The 16,326-nt window shown below is 43.9% G+C and overlaps 1 protein-coding gene across 1 annotated transcript in view; it reads left to right on the forward strand.

The window, feature by feature from the left end:
• PDILT (protein disulfide isomerase like, testis expressed) overlaps nucleotides 1–16,103 on the forward strand; it is a gene marked incomplete at both ends in the record, with an annotated part of 32,907 nt that extends 16,804 nt beyond the window's left edge. Inside the window, 9 exons of the mRNA XM_080830484.1 lie at nucleotides 309–442; nucleotides 1,345–1,482; nucleotides 4,976–5,086; nucleotides 5,169–5,294; nucleotides 7,830–8,027; nucleotides 10,452–10,572; nucleotides 13,083–13,255; nucleotides 14,618–14,719; nucleotides 15,885–16,103. Coding sequence (XP_080686610.1) covers nucleotides 309–442; nucleotides 1,345–1,482; nucleotides 4,976–5,086; nucleotides 5,169–5,294; nucleotides 7,830–8,027; nucleotides 10,452–10,572; nucleotides 13,083–13,255; nucleotides 14,618–14,719; nucleotides 15,885–16,103 — 1,322 coding nt within the window. The remainder of the gene's footprint in view (nucleotides 1–308; nucleotides 443–1,344; nucleotides 1,483–4,975; nucleotides 5,087–5,168; nucleotides 5,295–7,829; nucleotides 8,028–10,451; nucleotides 10,573–13,082; nucleotides 13,256–14,617; nucleotides 14,720–15,884) is intronic.
• Between the last annotated feature and the right edge of the window lie 223 nt (nucleotides 16,104–16,326).

Here is a 16,326-nt window from a genome sequence, read left to right on the forward strand (position 1 = left end):
GCCTTCGGCTTGGGTCGGTCCTGGGATCGAGTTCCGAATCCCGCTATCTGCTCAGCAGGGGGACTGCTTTTCCGTCTCTCTCTGCCTACTTGTGATCTCTACCTGTCAAATAAATAAATTTTTTAAAAAATCTTAAAAAAAAAAATGTTCATGCCTTGGAGCGGGGGTGGGAAGGACTGACCTTGGCCTTCAATGGGTAGGAGCCCAAGACCAGATGCTTCTGCTCATTAAGCTTGGAGAAAACAGGCCTTGCTCCAGTTCAAGAGGAAACTGCTATAGGGGATCTATTTAACTGTCTCTCTCTCCAGGAGTGGTTGAATCTACCGCCTTGGTCGTTTGGCTGAGAAGACAAATTAGCCAGAAAGCATTTTTGTTCAATAACACCCAGCAGGTGGTAGAGTTTGTGAATTCTAGGCCCTTGGTCATCATCGGCTTCTTCCAGGTACTGGGGTCAAGAGGTGGGAGTGGCTTTTTGACTGGTGAGGAGTCCTGTGTCTGGGAGGGGGTAGGGTAAGGAGAGGTCTTTTACTTGGGTTAATGCCATACCCATTCTTTATTTTCCAATGAGCTGGTTTTCCGGGTAACAGCAGTGTTAAAATGAAGAAGGAAAGAATGGAAGATGACCTGGGTAGGAGAAGCTAACTGGAAAGGTGGACAGGAATGCAGAGAGAGGAGAGGAAATTGATGTTTATTAAATTGGTTTTGATAATATAACTGATCTTGTGGAGGTCCATTTAGAATATCACTGAGTAACAAGTAATTTACAAATTGTTTTTCCTTGTGGAGAATTAATTTCTTATACATCTTTACTCATTTCCGGTAACTAGGATGGCTCCTGCCTTCCCCCAGTGGAAGTCAGAACTTTGGCATTATATTTTTACACGGGGAGAGTATGTACCTCTTTCTGTCTCATCTCACTTTTGGACAGCCCCAATTTTCTTTCAAGTTATAGAAAGGCTGCAACTACAGCCATATCTTGATACCAAGTTTATATCTGGTGATCCACAAAGTCAAACCAGCTGCCTCTTCTGAAAACAATTAAGGAATAAATGTTTAAAAGTCTCAACCTGTGTGTTAGAACAGCTTTACTCTAAATACCTGGAAAAAGTTGAACTTATCAGTTCTTTCCTTCAATCTCTGTGGATTGGCCTATTTTGGCCTTAGTCATAGCCACAGAAGTATTCTGAGTATGTAAATTCATGAAAGGGGACTTAGGGAATCCAGGAAAACACCAGAACTTGGAAAGGTGAGGAGACGAATTGATCACCATTTCCACCTTGACCTTAAGTAAGCCAGATGTTTTTCTTTCCACCAAAGTCCCACCAAATATCTTTCTCCAAACAGGATTTAGAGGAAGAAGTAGCAGAGTTGTTCTATGATATGATCAAAGACTTCCCAGAGCTAACATTTGGAGTGATATCAATTAGCAATGTCATTGGACGTTTCCATGTCACCCTTGACAGTGTTCTGGTGTTCAAAAAGGTAAGACTTGGGTTCTATTGCTAGTGAAGGGTCTCTAGCTCAAAATGGATTATGCATGTAGCTATAGAATTTGGGTACAAATTCTGGTTCTGCCACTGCCACCTGCAAGCTACGTGGCATTGGACTAGGCAGCTTTTGTTAGATCGCAGTCACCCAGAGTTTCTCTGGCCTGTCTAGACATCTTCCACTGTAAGCTCCTCCTCCTCTTCTTAACCAGTAAATGCCAGTCATTAAAGCTCAGTCCTCTCCCCTGTGTTTTCTTCTGGTCCCTTCTTTCTCACCCACCCTCCATCAGCAATTACCACCCGTACACCCATGACTTACAAATCTCCCATTTTCAGCCAGACTTTCATATCCATCACCAGATGTCTCAACATGACCAAGCCTAACATCATAATCTCCCCTCCAACCCTCCAAATCTTTTAGTTTTTTTTTTTTCTCTCAATGAATGGTATCACCATTTCTCCCATGTCCCATCGAGCAACCAGAGTACTCACTCTCAGGCATTATTCTAACCCGTCCCTCTCCTCCACCCTTCACAACCGTCCATCACCCCAAACCTATAGATTTTAAATTCAAAGTATCCCTTGAGTCTATCTATTTCTCTCCACTGCTACCATCCTAAGTCAAATGACCATGATCTCCCATAGCCTAATGCAACATTCACCCAACTGGTCTGCCACATTCTCTCTTATCCTCTAAAGAGTCGTATTTCCAATGCGATGCCTGGGTGTCTGATGGTTGAGCCTCTGCCTTCGGCTTGGGTCGTGGCCCCGGGGTCCTGGGATTGAGTCCCGCATCAGGCTCCCTGCGCAGCGGGGAGCCGGTTTCTCCTTATGCCTCTTCCTCTCTCTCTCATGAATAAATAAATAAAATCTTTAAAAAAAAATAAAGAGTTATATTTCCAAAACTCAAAAATGATGGCCACCTGCCTCCTTCACACTGAAAGCCCTTTAATGTCTTCTTATTATTCTTGGGATAAAGACTCAAGTCCCTAATAAGGCCCACAAAGCCTTCCTCGGTCTAGCCTCTACTACACATTTTCCTCCTTTCCCTCACTGGGATGTGAGAACAGATCATCCAAGCTGTCTAATAGGGCAGCTGTCACATATGACTATTTACATTCAAATTAATTAAATTAACGTTTCAGTTCCTCAATGAAACTAGCTACATGTAGATAGTGGCTACTATATTGGACAGCATAACACTTCCATTATCACAGAAAATTCTATTGAACAGTGTAACTCTAGACACTGTAGTCTGGTTCCTGGAACATGTCTTACTCCCTTGTCACACAAAGCCAAATTCTTACAATAATCATGTTATTTATAGATATGGCTTAGAGAGGTTAGGTTACTTGCCCAGAGCCACAGAGGAGGTGGGTGAAGTGATACCCAGACCTGCTTAGGACTGTGAGCCACTACATTTTTACTTAGGCTCTTAGAAGTCATTACAAGGTTTTAAGTTGGAGAACAAAATAACCTGATTTGCGTCTTTGAATGGGACAACAAAGAGTCCAAAAATAGATCCAAATACATATAGGAATCTAGCATATGATAAAGATGATATTTAAAATATGTTATTCAGGGGCACCTGGGTGGCTCAGTGGGTTAAGCCTCTGCCTTCGGCTCAGGTCATGATCTCAGGGTCCTGGGATGGAGCCCCACATCAGGCTCTCTGCTCAGTGGGGAGCCTGCTTCCCCCTCTCTCTCTGCGTGCCTCTCTGCCTACTTGTGATCTCTGTCAAATAAAAACTTAAAATAAAATAAAATATGTTATTCAATGACTAGTGTTGAGAGAACTGGGTAGCCATTTAGAAAATAAAAAAAGTTAAATCTAGGGACGCCTGGGTGGCTCAGTTGGTTAAGCAGCTGCCTTCAGCTCAGGTCATGATCCCAGCGTCCTGGGATCGAGTCCCACATCGGGTTCCTTGCTCGGCAGGGAACCTGCTTCTCCCTCTGCCTCTGCCTACCACTCTGTCTGCCTGTGCTCGCTCTCTCTCTCTCTCTAACAAATAAATAAATTTAAAAAAAAATTAAAAAAAAAAAAAAGTTAAATCTATATAACCTCCTTCCATTGCACGTAACTAAACTGCAGATTGATTTATGATTTAAAAATATAACAAAGAAACAATGGAAAGACTAGAAAATGCCACGGGGGACTTCGATTTCTAAACTCGGAGCTGGAAAGCCCTTTTATAAAGCATGACAGAAACCCACGAAACCAGGAAAAGAAATACTGATAAATTTGGACCACATAAAAAGTTAAGAGTTCCACAGAATAAACGTCACCACGATATAAAAAACCAAAGTGCAAACATGAAAAATGGACTAGGACAGAGTCAGTATATTTTAATGGTTAAGAGCATGAGCTCTAGAGTCAGACCGCTGGGTTGGAATCTTGGCTCCCCCTCTCACTAGCTTAGCAATCTTGGGCAAGTCACTTCACTTTTCTGTGCCTCATCATCCTCAGCTGTACAATGGGAGAAATAATGATTCATAACTCAGTGGAATGTTATATGGATTAAAAGAGTTCTTGCATGTAATGTATTTAGCACTGTGGCTGGTACAATAATGAGCTCTCCGTAAGTCTGATTAACATTATCAGACTATTGTCATGATCAGAAAAGAGTTTCAGCTTTGTCCAAAGGACAACGGTGCCTATGAAGTATTTGAGCAAGAGTGTAAGAGCATCACTCTGGCTAAAGGTGAGGGGTAGGTTGGAGGGAAACAAGGTGAGAAATTGGAAGACCATTAGGCAGCTTTTGCAGGACTCCAGGGAAGAGGTTTGGACTATAGGTTAAGCTCCATGAAGGCGAAGAGAGACAGAGTCGGGAGAAATCATCCAGAGACAGCTACGTCTTTGTTCTCCTTCCCGCACAGATTTTGATCCCGAGCTACAGAGAACTATTTCCTTCTCTGTGTTAATCCCAGTCCTTCTGAGAAGCAGTCATCAAGCAGGATTAGACATGCAAAAGATTAGGGAAAATGCCTGTGAAGGGAAACAGAAGGAGCTGGGGGAGACTCATCAGGCCACCATACAGGTCTGACCTTCTGGAAGGAAGGAAGGTCCCCTGCTTGCAGAGAACTTCTAAGAAAGCTGGTCACCGTCACCTACCAGAGAAGTCCTGCATCTCCCAGAAATGGGCTTACCTTAGTATCCCCAACACAGCGTCATTGGTTAAGGAGCAGTGTTCAAGAAACTGCCATCAGCACAGCTATTTAGATGGATTTCAAAATGAAGCAACTGGCTGCCCACTGACCACACTCCCTGCTTTATAGACTGGAGATTTTCACAACTGCCACAGGCCCATCTTCCACTCAAAGGCTAATCCACCCAGCCATTCATATTTACCAAGTACCTAGATTACAGATTACGCTTGTCACTATGGTGTTCTCCTTTTGTCCATGGGGAAAATTGTGCTATTTATATCTATAAAGTATCTACATTATGGAAGCTACTGTCCTCCAACGCTTTTCTCCTTTCGTCCAAGGGAAAAATTGTGAAACGCGAGGAGCTTATTAATGACATTACCAACAAACATATCCTCAATCAAGTCATAAAAGAGCACCTCACCAATTTTGTTATAGAATACAACACTGAGGTCAGTGAGCCAAAGGGTCCCTGGGAGAAGGGAAGGTGGGGCAGCTGTGTGCATGGATGACCCATTTCCCTGGTAATTTCAGAACAAGGACCTGATTTATGAATTGCACATCCTGAATCACATGCTGCTCTTCGCCTCCAAAAGCTGGGAGTCATTTGGTATGATAATGCAGCATTACAAATTGGCATCGAAGGAATTTACAAACAAGGTTTGTGGAAAGTGCTACTGCCCTTGTTGGATGGGTATCCAGGACACTAATGTTGTTTGCTGCCCTGGTGATTGTAAATTAAGCCCAGGTGATTTGCATGTTCATTTACATAAGTTCCCTTATTTGTGTATTGATGCTACGTATTATTTCCTACTTAATTTTAGACCAGCTTCCTCCCCCTTCCTGCCCAGCATCTCTTCCTTTCTTGCCATACCCATGCTGTTCCTTCCCTCATCTTTTTGAGAAGTCTACTATGGGAACATGATGGTTTCCCTGCTTTTTTGATGAAAGATGCTCCAACACGAGCGAAGGGCTGCAGTGTGGGTGGTCTTCGGCCTGGAAGTGAGGGGGAGGAGAGACCACCCCTGTCTGAGGTCAGGGAATATGAAGAGCCTGCAGGTGTAAAGTGGCACGGATTGATAAGTAACTGCTGAGACTCAAGGCTTTAGCATCGCACAGACCTGATTTCAAACTCTCTTCTTCTTGGAAGCGATTTTGTTCATGAGTGTCTTAGCCACTGAGTTTCAATCACCTTATGTAAAATGGAGAACTTCATGGAAGAATTAGAGGTGTCACAGGTAAAGCAATGAGCAAATGTGCAGTGAACGGCGCTATTATTGCTCTCATCACTGTTAGAAACAAATGTTTTTCTCAAGCACCATACTTACGTGTCCCACCACCTGGACTGTGGGGGCAATTTGCTTCATTTTTTATTTTTTATGAGAAGTACGGTAATGGCAGATTATTTTCTTTTTGATGATAATTACTCTAAAACTCAAATGAAACCATTAAAAACTTTGAAACCCAAAATGAACACTCAGCAAAGCCACCAGGGTGCATATCTAATGTTTGTGCTATAACCCACCACACTGTTCTCCAGGGAGTTTGTTCCAATTACAGAAATAGTTCTTGTAGATATACTTCCTGGTTTATTCAATTTTAAATTTTTGATGTAATTCAGCTGATCACAATCTGACTGCTTCCTTCTATGTCTCTTACGTTATAAGAGTCAATACATAGCCATATTTCTCCCAGATTATTTTTTTATTTAACTCTTTAATCTCAGTGGAGTTTGTTTTGGCATATATTGGGAGATAAGGTTCTAAGATGGCCTTTACCCCAGCTATCTAGCTTCCTGAATGCCATTTGATTGTGATCCATTTTAAAGCCAAAGATAAATGGATGAATATTACTCAGACATGCCATTCCCCCATATCTTATCTTGTTCATGGCTAGTCAATATTTGTTGAAAGTATTCAAGGATTTTTTTTTCCCCCCAAGGATGGTTCTAATGCGTTGCTTTGTTTTCCACTCCCCAGCAGAGGGAAGCCTGTCAGGCACATATTAGGACCCTTAATATTTTGATAGATGAATGACCTGAGGGTATCAGTGTTTGCTGTGACTTCCCTGCTTTGCCTCTTGCTTTTTCTCTGCAACCAGAGTCATCTTTTAAAAATTATCGTAGCACTTTCTGGCTCTCACTATTCTTTAGTGGCCTTCTATCTTACTTAGATAAAAGCCAGCCTCCTTACTGGACCTCTGATCTCATCTCTGACACATCTCTAACTTTGTCTCCCTTGACTCTCCCCTCATGGTGCTAAAGCCACACTGGTCTTTCCATTCTATTCAGGAATATTCTAAGCTCCCTAACCCTAGGACTTTGCACTGACAGTTTCCACTGCCTGATTCAATGTTCCCCTGACTTGTTAACTGATCACCCAGGTCCCAGCTAAAATGTCACCACCTCAGATACTCCTGACCCTCCTACCTAACACTGGGCTCTAACCTCATTGCACCTGTATGGTCATTCTCTATCACGGGGCTCTGTTTTACTGTCTAATTAACACTCATTGCTATCTTAATTTATTCATTTGTTTACTCCTTTGTTGTGTGTCTTTTCCACTAGAACATAAACTCCATGAGGGCAGATCTTACCTGCCTTGGGCAGTTTATATCGCCAGTGCTTCGCAAAATGCCCAGCAGGTACTCTGCGAATACTTGTTAAATGGCGAGTGAATGAAGTAATGAATTTCCTTGAGAGAAGGATAATCTAGAATAATAATGAGTTGACACATATTGAGCATTTTTACCTCCCAGTATCAAACCAAGCTTTTATACACATTGTCCTGTTTAATTCTCTCAGTGACCCTATAAGGTGGGTGCTCTTATAATCACCACCATATGGGTAAGGAAACAAGCACAGAGAGGGTCAGTTACTGTTTTGTCCAAGGACCTGGATGAAAGCTTAGGACCTCCTGACTTCCTATAGTTGTGTGGATGGGACCCTGCACAAGGATGGTGAAACCAGGCTGGAGGCTGACCTCTGACAGTGCCCTGGGGCACAGAGCTGCCCCTGCCTGATAGAAAGTTGTTCTGTCTTTCAGATGGAAATAGCCATAGACCCTGCTATTCCCTTAGGGCTCTCCCAAGGTTTCCCAAATTTCTTTCAGTAAGGGATTCCTTAGTTAATTTCAATCTTTACCCTTTTCATGGCCTCCAATCCCAGAGAGACTCAGGTTTTATTTGATTTGGCAGATCCTTTTCATCCTTGTGAATGCAGATGAACCCAGAAACGGACGTATCTTGAAATACTTCAGGATCACAGAGGTTAATATCCCATGTGTACAAATCCTAAATTTAAGCTCTGACGCAAGGTACAAAATGCCTTCTGAGGAGATAACCTATGAAAATCTCAAGAAATTTGGCCACAGCTTCCTGAATAGAAGTGCCAAGGTAAGTTTGTTCTTGGACAAGGTTTACTCAGAACCTCAAAACTGCATAATTTTGCTGGCTTTGGTCATCTGAATGGGGAGGCAGAATCTCCTGGTTCAAAGTGGGGAAATACCTGTATCTCTCCATCTCCAATCTTCTCACCTTTGACCTGTCCTGACTCTATAATTCCACCATTTAATAATTCCACCAATAATTTTTAATTTTGAACAGCATTTCAGAACTGAAATGCAGGAGCTCCCAGGGCCAACGTTCTCTGAAAGGAGACACTTTTCCTCCTTTCAGACTCTCTGGTGAAAGATTTACGGGTAGATGGATTTTATCAGAGAGGAGATAGGGTGGGGATATATTAAGCAATCAGGATTTAGCCTCAAAGATTTTATGTGCCTCTTACTGGGAGGTTAGAAAGGAGCCTGTTTTGCTAAAAGGAAGGAGAGTCTATAGCAGGACCAGACATAACACAGTAGCTCCTGCTGTTTATGTAGCATTTGCGATGTCCCCCAGCCACCCTGCTGAATTAGGGGACCATATTTATTATTTTCCAAATGGGACCACTTTTGAGATTAATGGGTGGGGGTGTGCATTCTTTAAAAGTATTCTGGAACAACAGGAATAAATTGGAACTTTCCAGGCAAATCAGAATGTCTGGTCAGCTTCTCTCTGAGGATTCCCATTACCTTCTGTCCATTCCTGCACAGACACGCCTTCTCAAGTGAAAGCCATTTTTCTCTCTGATGCACAACATCATCATAAGCCAAGTGGTGAGGCTGGTATTTTCCATGTCATTTCTCCTCCTCCTACCTTCAAAACCCCAGATCCCATGCATTTGGACTTTGGATCGCCTGCTCCCTCCCTCCATTGCTGTCCTGTGATCATGTCCCTTTCACCATCGGGAGACTTAAGCTCCTCATTGCAGACTTGCCCTCCATCCCTTCTCTGCCATCATTTCCAGAGACGCCAGCATCCAGAACCCTGGTCTCTCTCTCTCCTTTCATAACTGGTGTGTCCAAGCCATCCCAGCCACCTGCTCTTGTGGCCACACACTACAGGTGGCAGTCCCTCTGAAAATCTGATTTCAAGCTCCCCATCATCTTAATTCCTTTTTCTAATATCCACATTGCTACAATTCTTTAACTTTCTCATGGGCTCCAATCTCCTGATCTCCTTTCACAATCTCTTTTCTGTCTTCCTTCATGAACTTGGATTCCACGGTTCATAGCTCTGCTGATGATTCCCTTAACTTCTTTATCCCTTTATTCCTTAATCTACCTTCTACTTCTTTATACCCTGTAGAATTTACAAGGCAAAATCACAACTCTGGTTGAACCCACTTAATGTCCCTACTTCTTCCAGGCCAAGGCTAGAGAAAAAGAACACTACCATGAGGCAGGCCTCATGAAATCACAAATCTCCCAGGGGCTCTTTGAAATGTCCTGACATCTCTATATAAATTTCTCTTAGTGTGTTCATTCTCTGAGTCTGAGTCTCTTTGTTCTCATACCCTATTCCTACTTCCAGTCTTAGCTGAGTATAAGACCATGTATCATTATGACAGGGGCCCCTCATTTTCCATCACATCTACAAACCTACCCAGAGCTCTACCCATTCTCTCTCCCTTCCCACTAGTTTACCTCAGGAGGTGTCTGTCTCCTCCTCAAGGGCCAACACATACTCCCATGCTCTTGCAATAGAGATGAGCACCTTTCACATGACACGAGATGTCAATGCCTGATCTGGCTCACTTCTAATTTCCATCTTTTTCATCATTTCCCATCAACCATGCCCAGCCTCCACCCTCCTTTACGCTCCCTCAAAATGAATCTTCAAGTCATTTCTAGAGGCTGCTATGGGGATGAGGGAATTTCCGAGTTAACTGGAAAACACAGAGCAGGAATGAGGAGTGGGGAAGACCCTTAAGGCAGAGCTATGGCATAAACAAAGGCCTGAGGTAGAAGCCTAGCCCTTTGGGGAAATAGGAGATCCGTATAGTTGAAGATACCAAGGAAAGAATGGTAATGAACTTGATGAGACTGGTTGGAGCCAGAGTGTGATAAAGGTCTTACAGGTCACGTAAATTATCTTGCGTTTGATTCTTGAAGTAATTGGGAACAGCTAAATTTTGGGGGGAGGGAGGGACAAACTAGTTAAGATGTTGAAGACATGAACCCCACTCTCATCTAAGAACCTCAAGAATCATGTATTTGGAATGCTAGAATTCATCCCAGCTTGAAGCCCTGCCTCTTCCCCACCCTCTGATCTCTCAATCTGCCCTGAATAATCTAGGCTGGACATCAAGCACTTCAAACTCTTTCCCAAGGTAGTTGTTAAGAACAAGAGAAAACTTTTCGTTGTTTCCCGTCAGGACAGGGAGCCCCAACTGCCAACCCCTTTCTGGAGACTGTTAGACCTCTTAAATTTGCTTCCTAGAAACATCAATCCAGTGAAGACATTCCAAAATATTGGGACCAGGGGCCAGTTAAGCAGCTCGTCGGGAAGAACTTCAACGTAGTGGTCTTTGACAAGGAAAGGGATGTATTTGTGATGTTCTGTAAGTATCTCTGCAGAGGCCATAGAAGACATGGCCCAGACATTACCTTTCAAGTGTTGCTCCTGAATTCTGGGGCCCCAAATCTCCAAAATCTATCAAAACACCATGCCAAGGATGGTCTTCAAATATCTAAAGGGATTGGATCAAGATGCTATCAGCTACAATTCAACTCTCCCTGAAAATCCAATTCTTGGAACATATGGAATACCTTCCATATAATCCAGTCCTGTGGCTTCTATAGCAATAATAATGCTAATGGCTAACACTGATTCAATGCTATGGTATACCAGGCCTTTTGCTGAGCCATTCTATACTTTATCTCATTTAATCCTCACAACATACTTTTTTTTCATAATTTTTGTTAAAAATTTTATTTATTTATTTGACAGAGGGAGAAAGAGCACAAGCAAGCAGAGAGGCAGGCAGAGGTGGGGGGGGCGGGGGAAGCAGGCTCCCCACTGAGTAGGGAGCCCGATGTGGGACTCGATCCCAGGACTCTGGGATTGTGACCTGAGCTGAAGGCAGTCGCTTAACCAACTGAGCCCCCCAGGCGCCCCTCATAACATACTTTTGAAAGTAGCTACTATTATTGCTCCCACTTTGCACAGGACTAAACAGAGTCTCAGGGAGGTGACGAAACTTCCAAAGTCAGGCAGCAAGTAAGTGCTGGAACTGGAATTGGAGTCTGGACAGCCTGACCCCAGTGCCTTGGCTGGTCACTGCTGGACAGAATGGCAGTTCTGGCTTTATGTAACTTGTCAAATGGCCCGTATTGAACCTACCTGAGTTGGTGTGGCCAAACTGAAGACTCAAATCATGCAGGTAAAGGGCTTAGCAGTGTCTGGCATATTCCAAGTACTTGATAAATGACAGTTCTTATTATTCCTATTGTTGTAATTACTTTCAGTGCTTGCCTAAGGACTACTGCCCTTTCTCTGCTGTTTCTGATTTGCACATGAGAGCCAGAGCCAGGGACCTCTCTCCCACCCTGAGACACAGAGAAGGATGACGCTGAAGTTATTCAGAAATCTCTTGCATTTTACCATCTATGGAGCACCCACAATGAGCCAGGCATGAGTTGGCTGTATACACATGTGCTCTTATTTCCTCCTCAAAACAAGCCTCTAAGGAAGGTCCAGGAGATTTCCCCATGATACAAATCAAAGAACTTAGCCTCAGAAAGATTAATTACCTCAAGTCCCACAGTAAGTAACTTGGAAGGCAAAAACTTCCAATCAAGCTCTGATGCCATTCCTTCCTGAGGGCTGCATTACATCATGCACGCTTTTAAAAAACTCACTGAAATGGACCCTCATCCACAGGGTGAGGTGTTTAAGGGCCATATGATGGAATAACCATGATCTATTGCCTTTAAGTGCAATAGATAAGAGGCGGGGCCACTTTTCTATACTTAACTGACACAGAGCTAAAAGAATGCCTATTTGGTTCTGGTAAAAGGCAAAAGCAGCCTCATTTTCTTGGAAGCAGACCTGTCAGATTGGCCCCCTGGGGGTGCGAACATTATCTCCCCGCCCCCACCCCCCTCCCACTCCAACCCAGGCCCATCCAGCTCCAGGGGAGCTTCGGAGAGAACAGATGGTCATGGAGGCACTTGGTTTGTAAATGGAGGGATGATTATCCAAATGCAGAGTATTGGGGCCCTTGAGGCCACCCCTCCCACAGAGCCAGAAACTTTAAGGGATTGATAAGCAGGGAAGGTTAGAGCTCGTCCCTGATTTTCTCCAGAGGGCCTGATTCAAAGCTAAAGGAATGGTCCCTAAGGACTAAAAGGCAAGGTGGTGGAATGGTCACAAGTCAAAGCAGCCTGACTTCAAATTCCACTCCCTCTGCTTAATTACCTGGGTGACCTTGGGCTGTGAGCTTAACCTCTGCTGGAAAACTCTTGTGTGTGCATGCTCTCTCTCTCTCTTACACACACACACACAAAATTTCTGGTAGAACATGAGGAATCATCTAGCGTATTCTTTTTTCCTTCAACTGGAGTGGAAAGCTGTTTGTTTGTTTTTTTGTTTTTTGTTTTTTTTTTGGACAGACAGAGAGATCATAAGTAGGCAAAGAGGCAGGCAGAGAGAGAGGGGGAAGCAGGCTCCCCGCTGCGCAGAGAGCCTGATGTGGGGCTCGATCCCAGGACCCTGAGATCATGACCCGAGCCGAAGGCAGAGGCCCAACCCACTGAGCAACCCAGGCGCCCCTGGAGTAGAAAGCTATGTTAAAAAAAAAAAAAATTAAAATAGAAGAAAATGTCCGAGCATGCTAAAAATGTTAGTGTCTGGGTAGAGGGGACTAGATTAATTTTTTCTAATTGATTGACTAATGACCAGGTACTGTGGTTGAAATGTAAAATAAGTAATATAGTATTCAAAGAAGGAAGAAATGCAATTTGCAGAAATAGCAGGACCATTAGTAGAACACAGTGACAGTATTTCTGGGGTAGCACTGGCTTTCAGTCTTTATTAGTGTGAGCTTACACAACAGCCCTTCTCTTCCAGATGCACCCTGGTCGGAAAAGTGTAAGGCACTGTTCCCAGTGTTGGAGGAGTTGGGCAGAAAGTATCAAAACCACTCGACAGTCACCATTGCCAAGATGGACATCACAGCAAATGACATTCAGCTGATGGGCCGGTACCCCTTCTTCAGGCTCTTCCCCACCGACTCTCAACAAGTGAGGGGCTCTTGGGACCTACATACCCGGAAATATCGTTATGTTATTATCATGGACCCAGTTTCTCCTGATCTCTAGCTCTGCCTTCTACAAATCAGCTTCATTCTCAGCTCCAGCCCCCCTTATCCTCTCATGTTCAATTTGAAGCATGCTCTCCATTAGCTTCCCCCCAAGTCCCAAGACTTGCAGAATTGGGTCCCACTTGGGTCAGCTGCTCTTCTCTGACCCAGTCATTGTTGTCAGGAAGATGTGGTTCCCTCTGATATTGGGGCTGAGCTCTACCCAGACTATTTGGAATAAGGTGGGGGGGAATCTCCATGTGAATTTTGGAGGTAGGGTGCTAAGAGAAGAGGGAAGACCACATGATAGAAAAACAGAACAATGTCTTTTACACACCAGTGTCACAATCACCAAGCATCGCCAGTGCCATGGTACATACTCTCTGTGCTGCTCTGGCACGTGGGGAAGGGTGTCCATCAAAGCACTGCAAGCAAAGGTTCCTGCCCCAACAGGAGTATGACTGAGAGTGGGAGAGAAGTCACGATATGGGCCCACCTCCATTTGCAACTGGAATTGAAGGGGACAGATTCTGGAGGGCAGATAATCCATGCAGACATGGGATTTTAAAGAATGCTGAAGATTTAAATCAGATTAGCAGAGGGGTGTGAACTATAGGCAGAATTGTAACAGGCATGAGAAGGTGGACAAAAGGGTGGCCACAGTGTTGTGAAGAAGAGGCCATCCTTCTGGTACAGAACGTGCACATGGGAGAGTCGTGGAAAATGAGGCTGGGTTCAGAGGGTGTAGCTGTGGTGCAGCTGTCACAGATCTTCCATTATCTGAAGAGGAGTGTAGACAACTAGTGGGCAGTAAGCAGCTTCATAATCTTCTTAAAAGACTGAAAGACAAAAGGGAACTAGGGATGGCTGAGCAACGATCATGTATCAGATGCTTTGTAAAATAATAACTAGTCTTTTTAAATGATAACAATAAAAACAACTATATAGAGCATTCACTGTGAGTCAGGTACTGTTTTAAGTGCTTTTCATATAGCAGCTCATTAAATTCTCATAATAACGTATGTCATAGGTAATGTTATCATCTGTACATTTTAGATAGCAAAACTGAGTCATAGGTTACACAGCCCTGACAGTGTGGCTGTGAAGTCCCTGAGCCAATGACGGAGAAATTTTTATTACCCTTATCTTAGAGCCATAGTAACGGAGGCTCAGAAAGGCTAAGGAACCTGCTCACTGTACTCAGGTTGTTAGGAATTTGACCCTGAATTTATCCTGTGTAGCAATCCCTGAATACCTTGCAGGAAGAGGCTACTGTTGTGACCTTGTTCTGTTTTCTTTCTAGGCTGTACTGTACACAGGAGAACATACCCTGAAGGGCTTTTCTGACTTCCTGGAAAGTCAAATCAAGATAAGGATTGAGGATGAGGATGAGGATGAGGATGAGGTAAGGCAAAAATGGCAATACCTAGGATTATTCTGTTCCACACAAGAACTCATCAGGAACTCAATTAACTAGGGAAGAATATGTCAAGAGTCCAATAATCTTGAGCTGTCTGGAGATCACTGACTACGGGTGAACAACCACCCATTCTAAATGACTTTATTTCAAGGGCACTTACTGCAAGGAAGCAGAAACAGCAGACTTTAGAAACAGAAGGAAAGGCTGTGAGGTCTCCTAAGGCTGCTTCCCTGGGTCCACTATTCTTGAGTTGGTAACCAGATGTCTTGACGGGATCCAGCTCTTTGGCATTATTTTCCTGATGGCTGGATAACCATCCCCATCCTCTCAGAATCCCCAAACCCATCCAGGCCTCAGTGAGGCCAACTGCAAGAAGGTGCCATCTATACTAGTTAGAACCCTTTCAGTTGTAAATGTCAGAAACATTACTCTGGTTTAAGCAACAATGGGAACTCAGTCCATGTAACTGGTAAGAACATCAGGCACAGGTGGATCCAGGGGCTCAAACTCATTTTCTGTCTCCCCATCTCTGCTTTCCTCTATGTTGGCTTTATTCTCAGTCACTTCCCCATGGAGGGTCAAAGATGGCCCCACACCTTTAAGCTAATATCCTTCCAGCTTAGAAAACAAGCACCTGGGGTGCCTGGGTGGGTCAGTCAGTTAAGCCTCTGCCTTCTGTTTGGGTCATGATCCTGGGGTCCTGGGATGGAGCACTGCTTTGGGCTCCATGCTCATCAGGGAGCTTGCTTCTCCCCCTGCTTTTGTGTGGTGGTCTCTCTCTCTCTCTCTCTCTCTCTCCAAAAGAGAAGAGAAAAGGCATCTATTTCTTCTTAGTCCTAGCAAATGTCCTGACTAGGGATTTCATGAAAAGCCTGGGTCACACATCCAGCCCTGGAGCTAGACCTGGGACACCCACACTTGTGGCCTGCAAGTGGAGAAACGGGGTTCTCCAAAGGCCCTATTTCTGGAGGGTTCCCATGGTTGGGAATTTCCTCACCTAAGCCAAATGGGCCTTTGATCCTCAAGTGTGTCTCTCTGGGTATTTCCCAGAAAAGAAGGCTTGGTAATTACAATCAAAATTATCACATATTTCTTTCCCCTTTATTTCTTTATCCTATTTCTTCCCTTCTTTCTTTCTTTTTTTGAATAGCTGTTGTCTGTTGAACAAAGTGAAGTGACAGAAGAGGAGGCATTAGCTGAGGAAAAGAAGGAAGAGATACCTGACCAGAAGTTGCCCGAATTGGAGAATGTGACAGTGCCGTTAGAGCCAGCTGGACAGAAGGAAACAGCTGAGGAGGAGGAGAAGGTGGCAGAGCCAAAGGGACCTCCAAAACAAGAGAAGAAACCAAAAGTGAAGGAAGAACTGTAGTTTCTTCAAAGCCCAGAGCCATTTTCTAAGGGGAATCTATTCCAAAAAAATTATATATCATTGGGGTGGGTGGAAGCTGGATGATTAAACACTCCTGAATGTCTTTGGCCCTGTTCTACTCATTGCTTCTTTTTCCTGGTTGGGGCTGCCTTGGAAGAGCTGTTTGGTCTGAAATTCGTACACGGTTGCGAGCAAAGCCATAGCTGCAACAATTAATGATTAT

Source organism: Martes martes (assembly GCF_963455335.1).
Source record: "Martes martes genome assembly, chromosome: 18".
In the NCBI taxonomy this organism is placed as follows: domain Eukaryota; kingdom Metazoa; phylum Chordata; class Mammalia; order Carnivora; family Mustelidae; genus Martes; species Martes martes.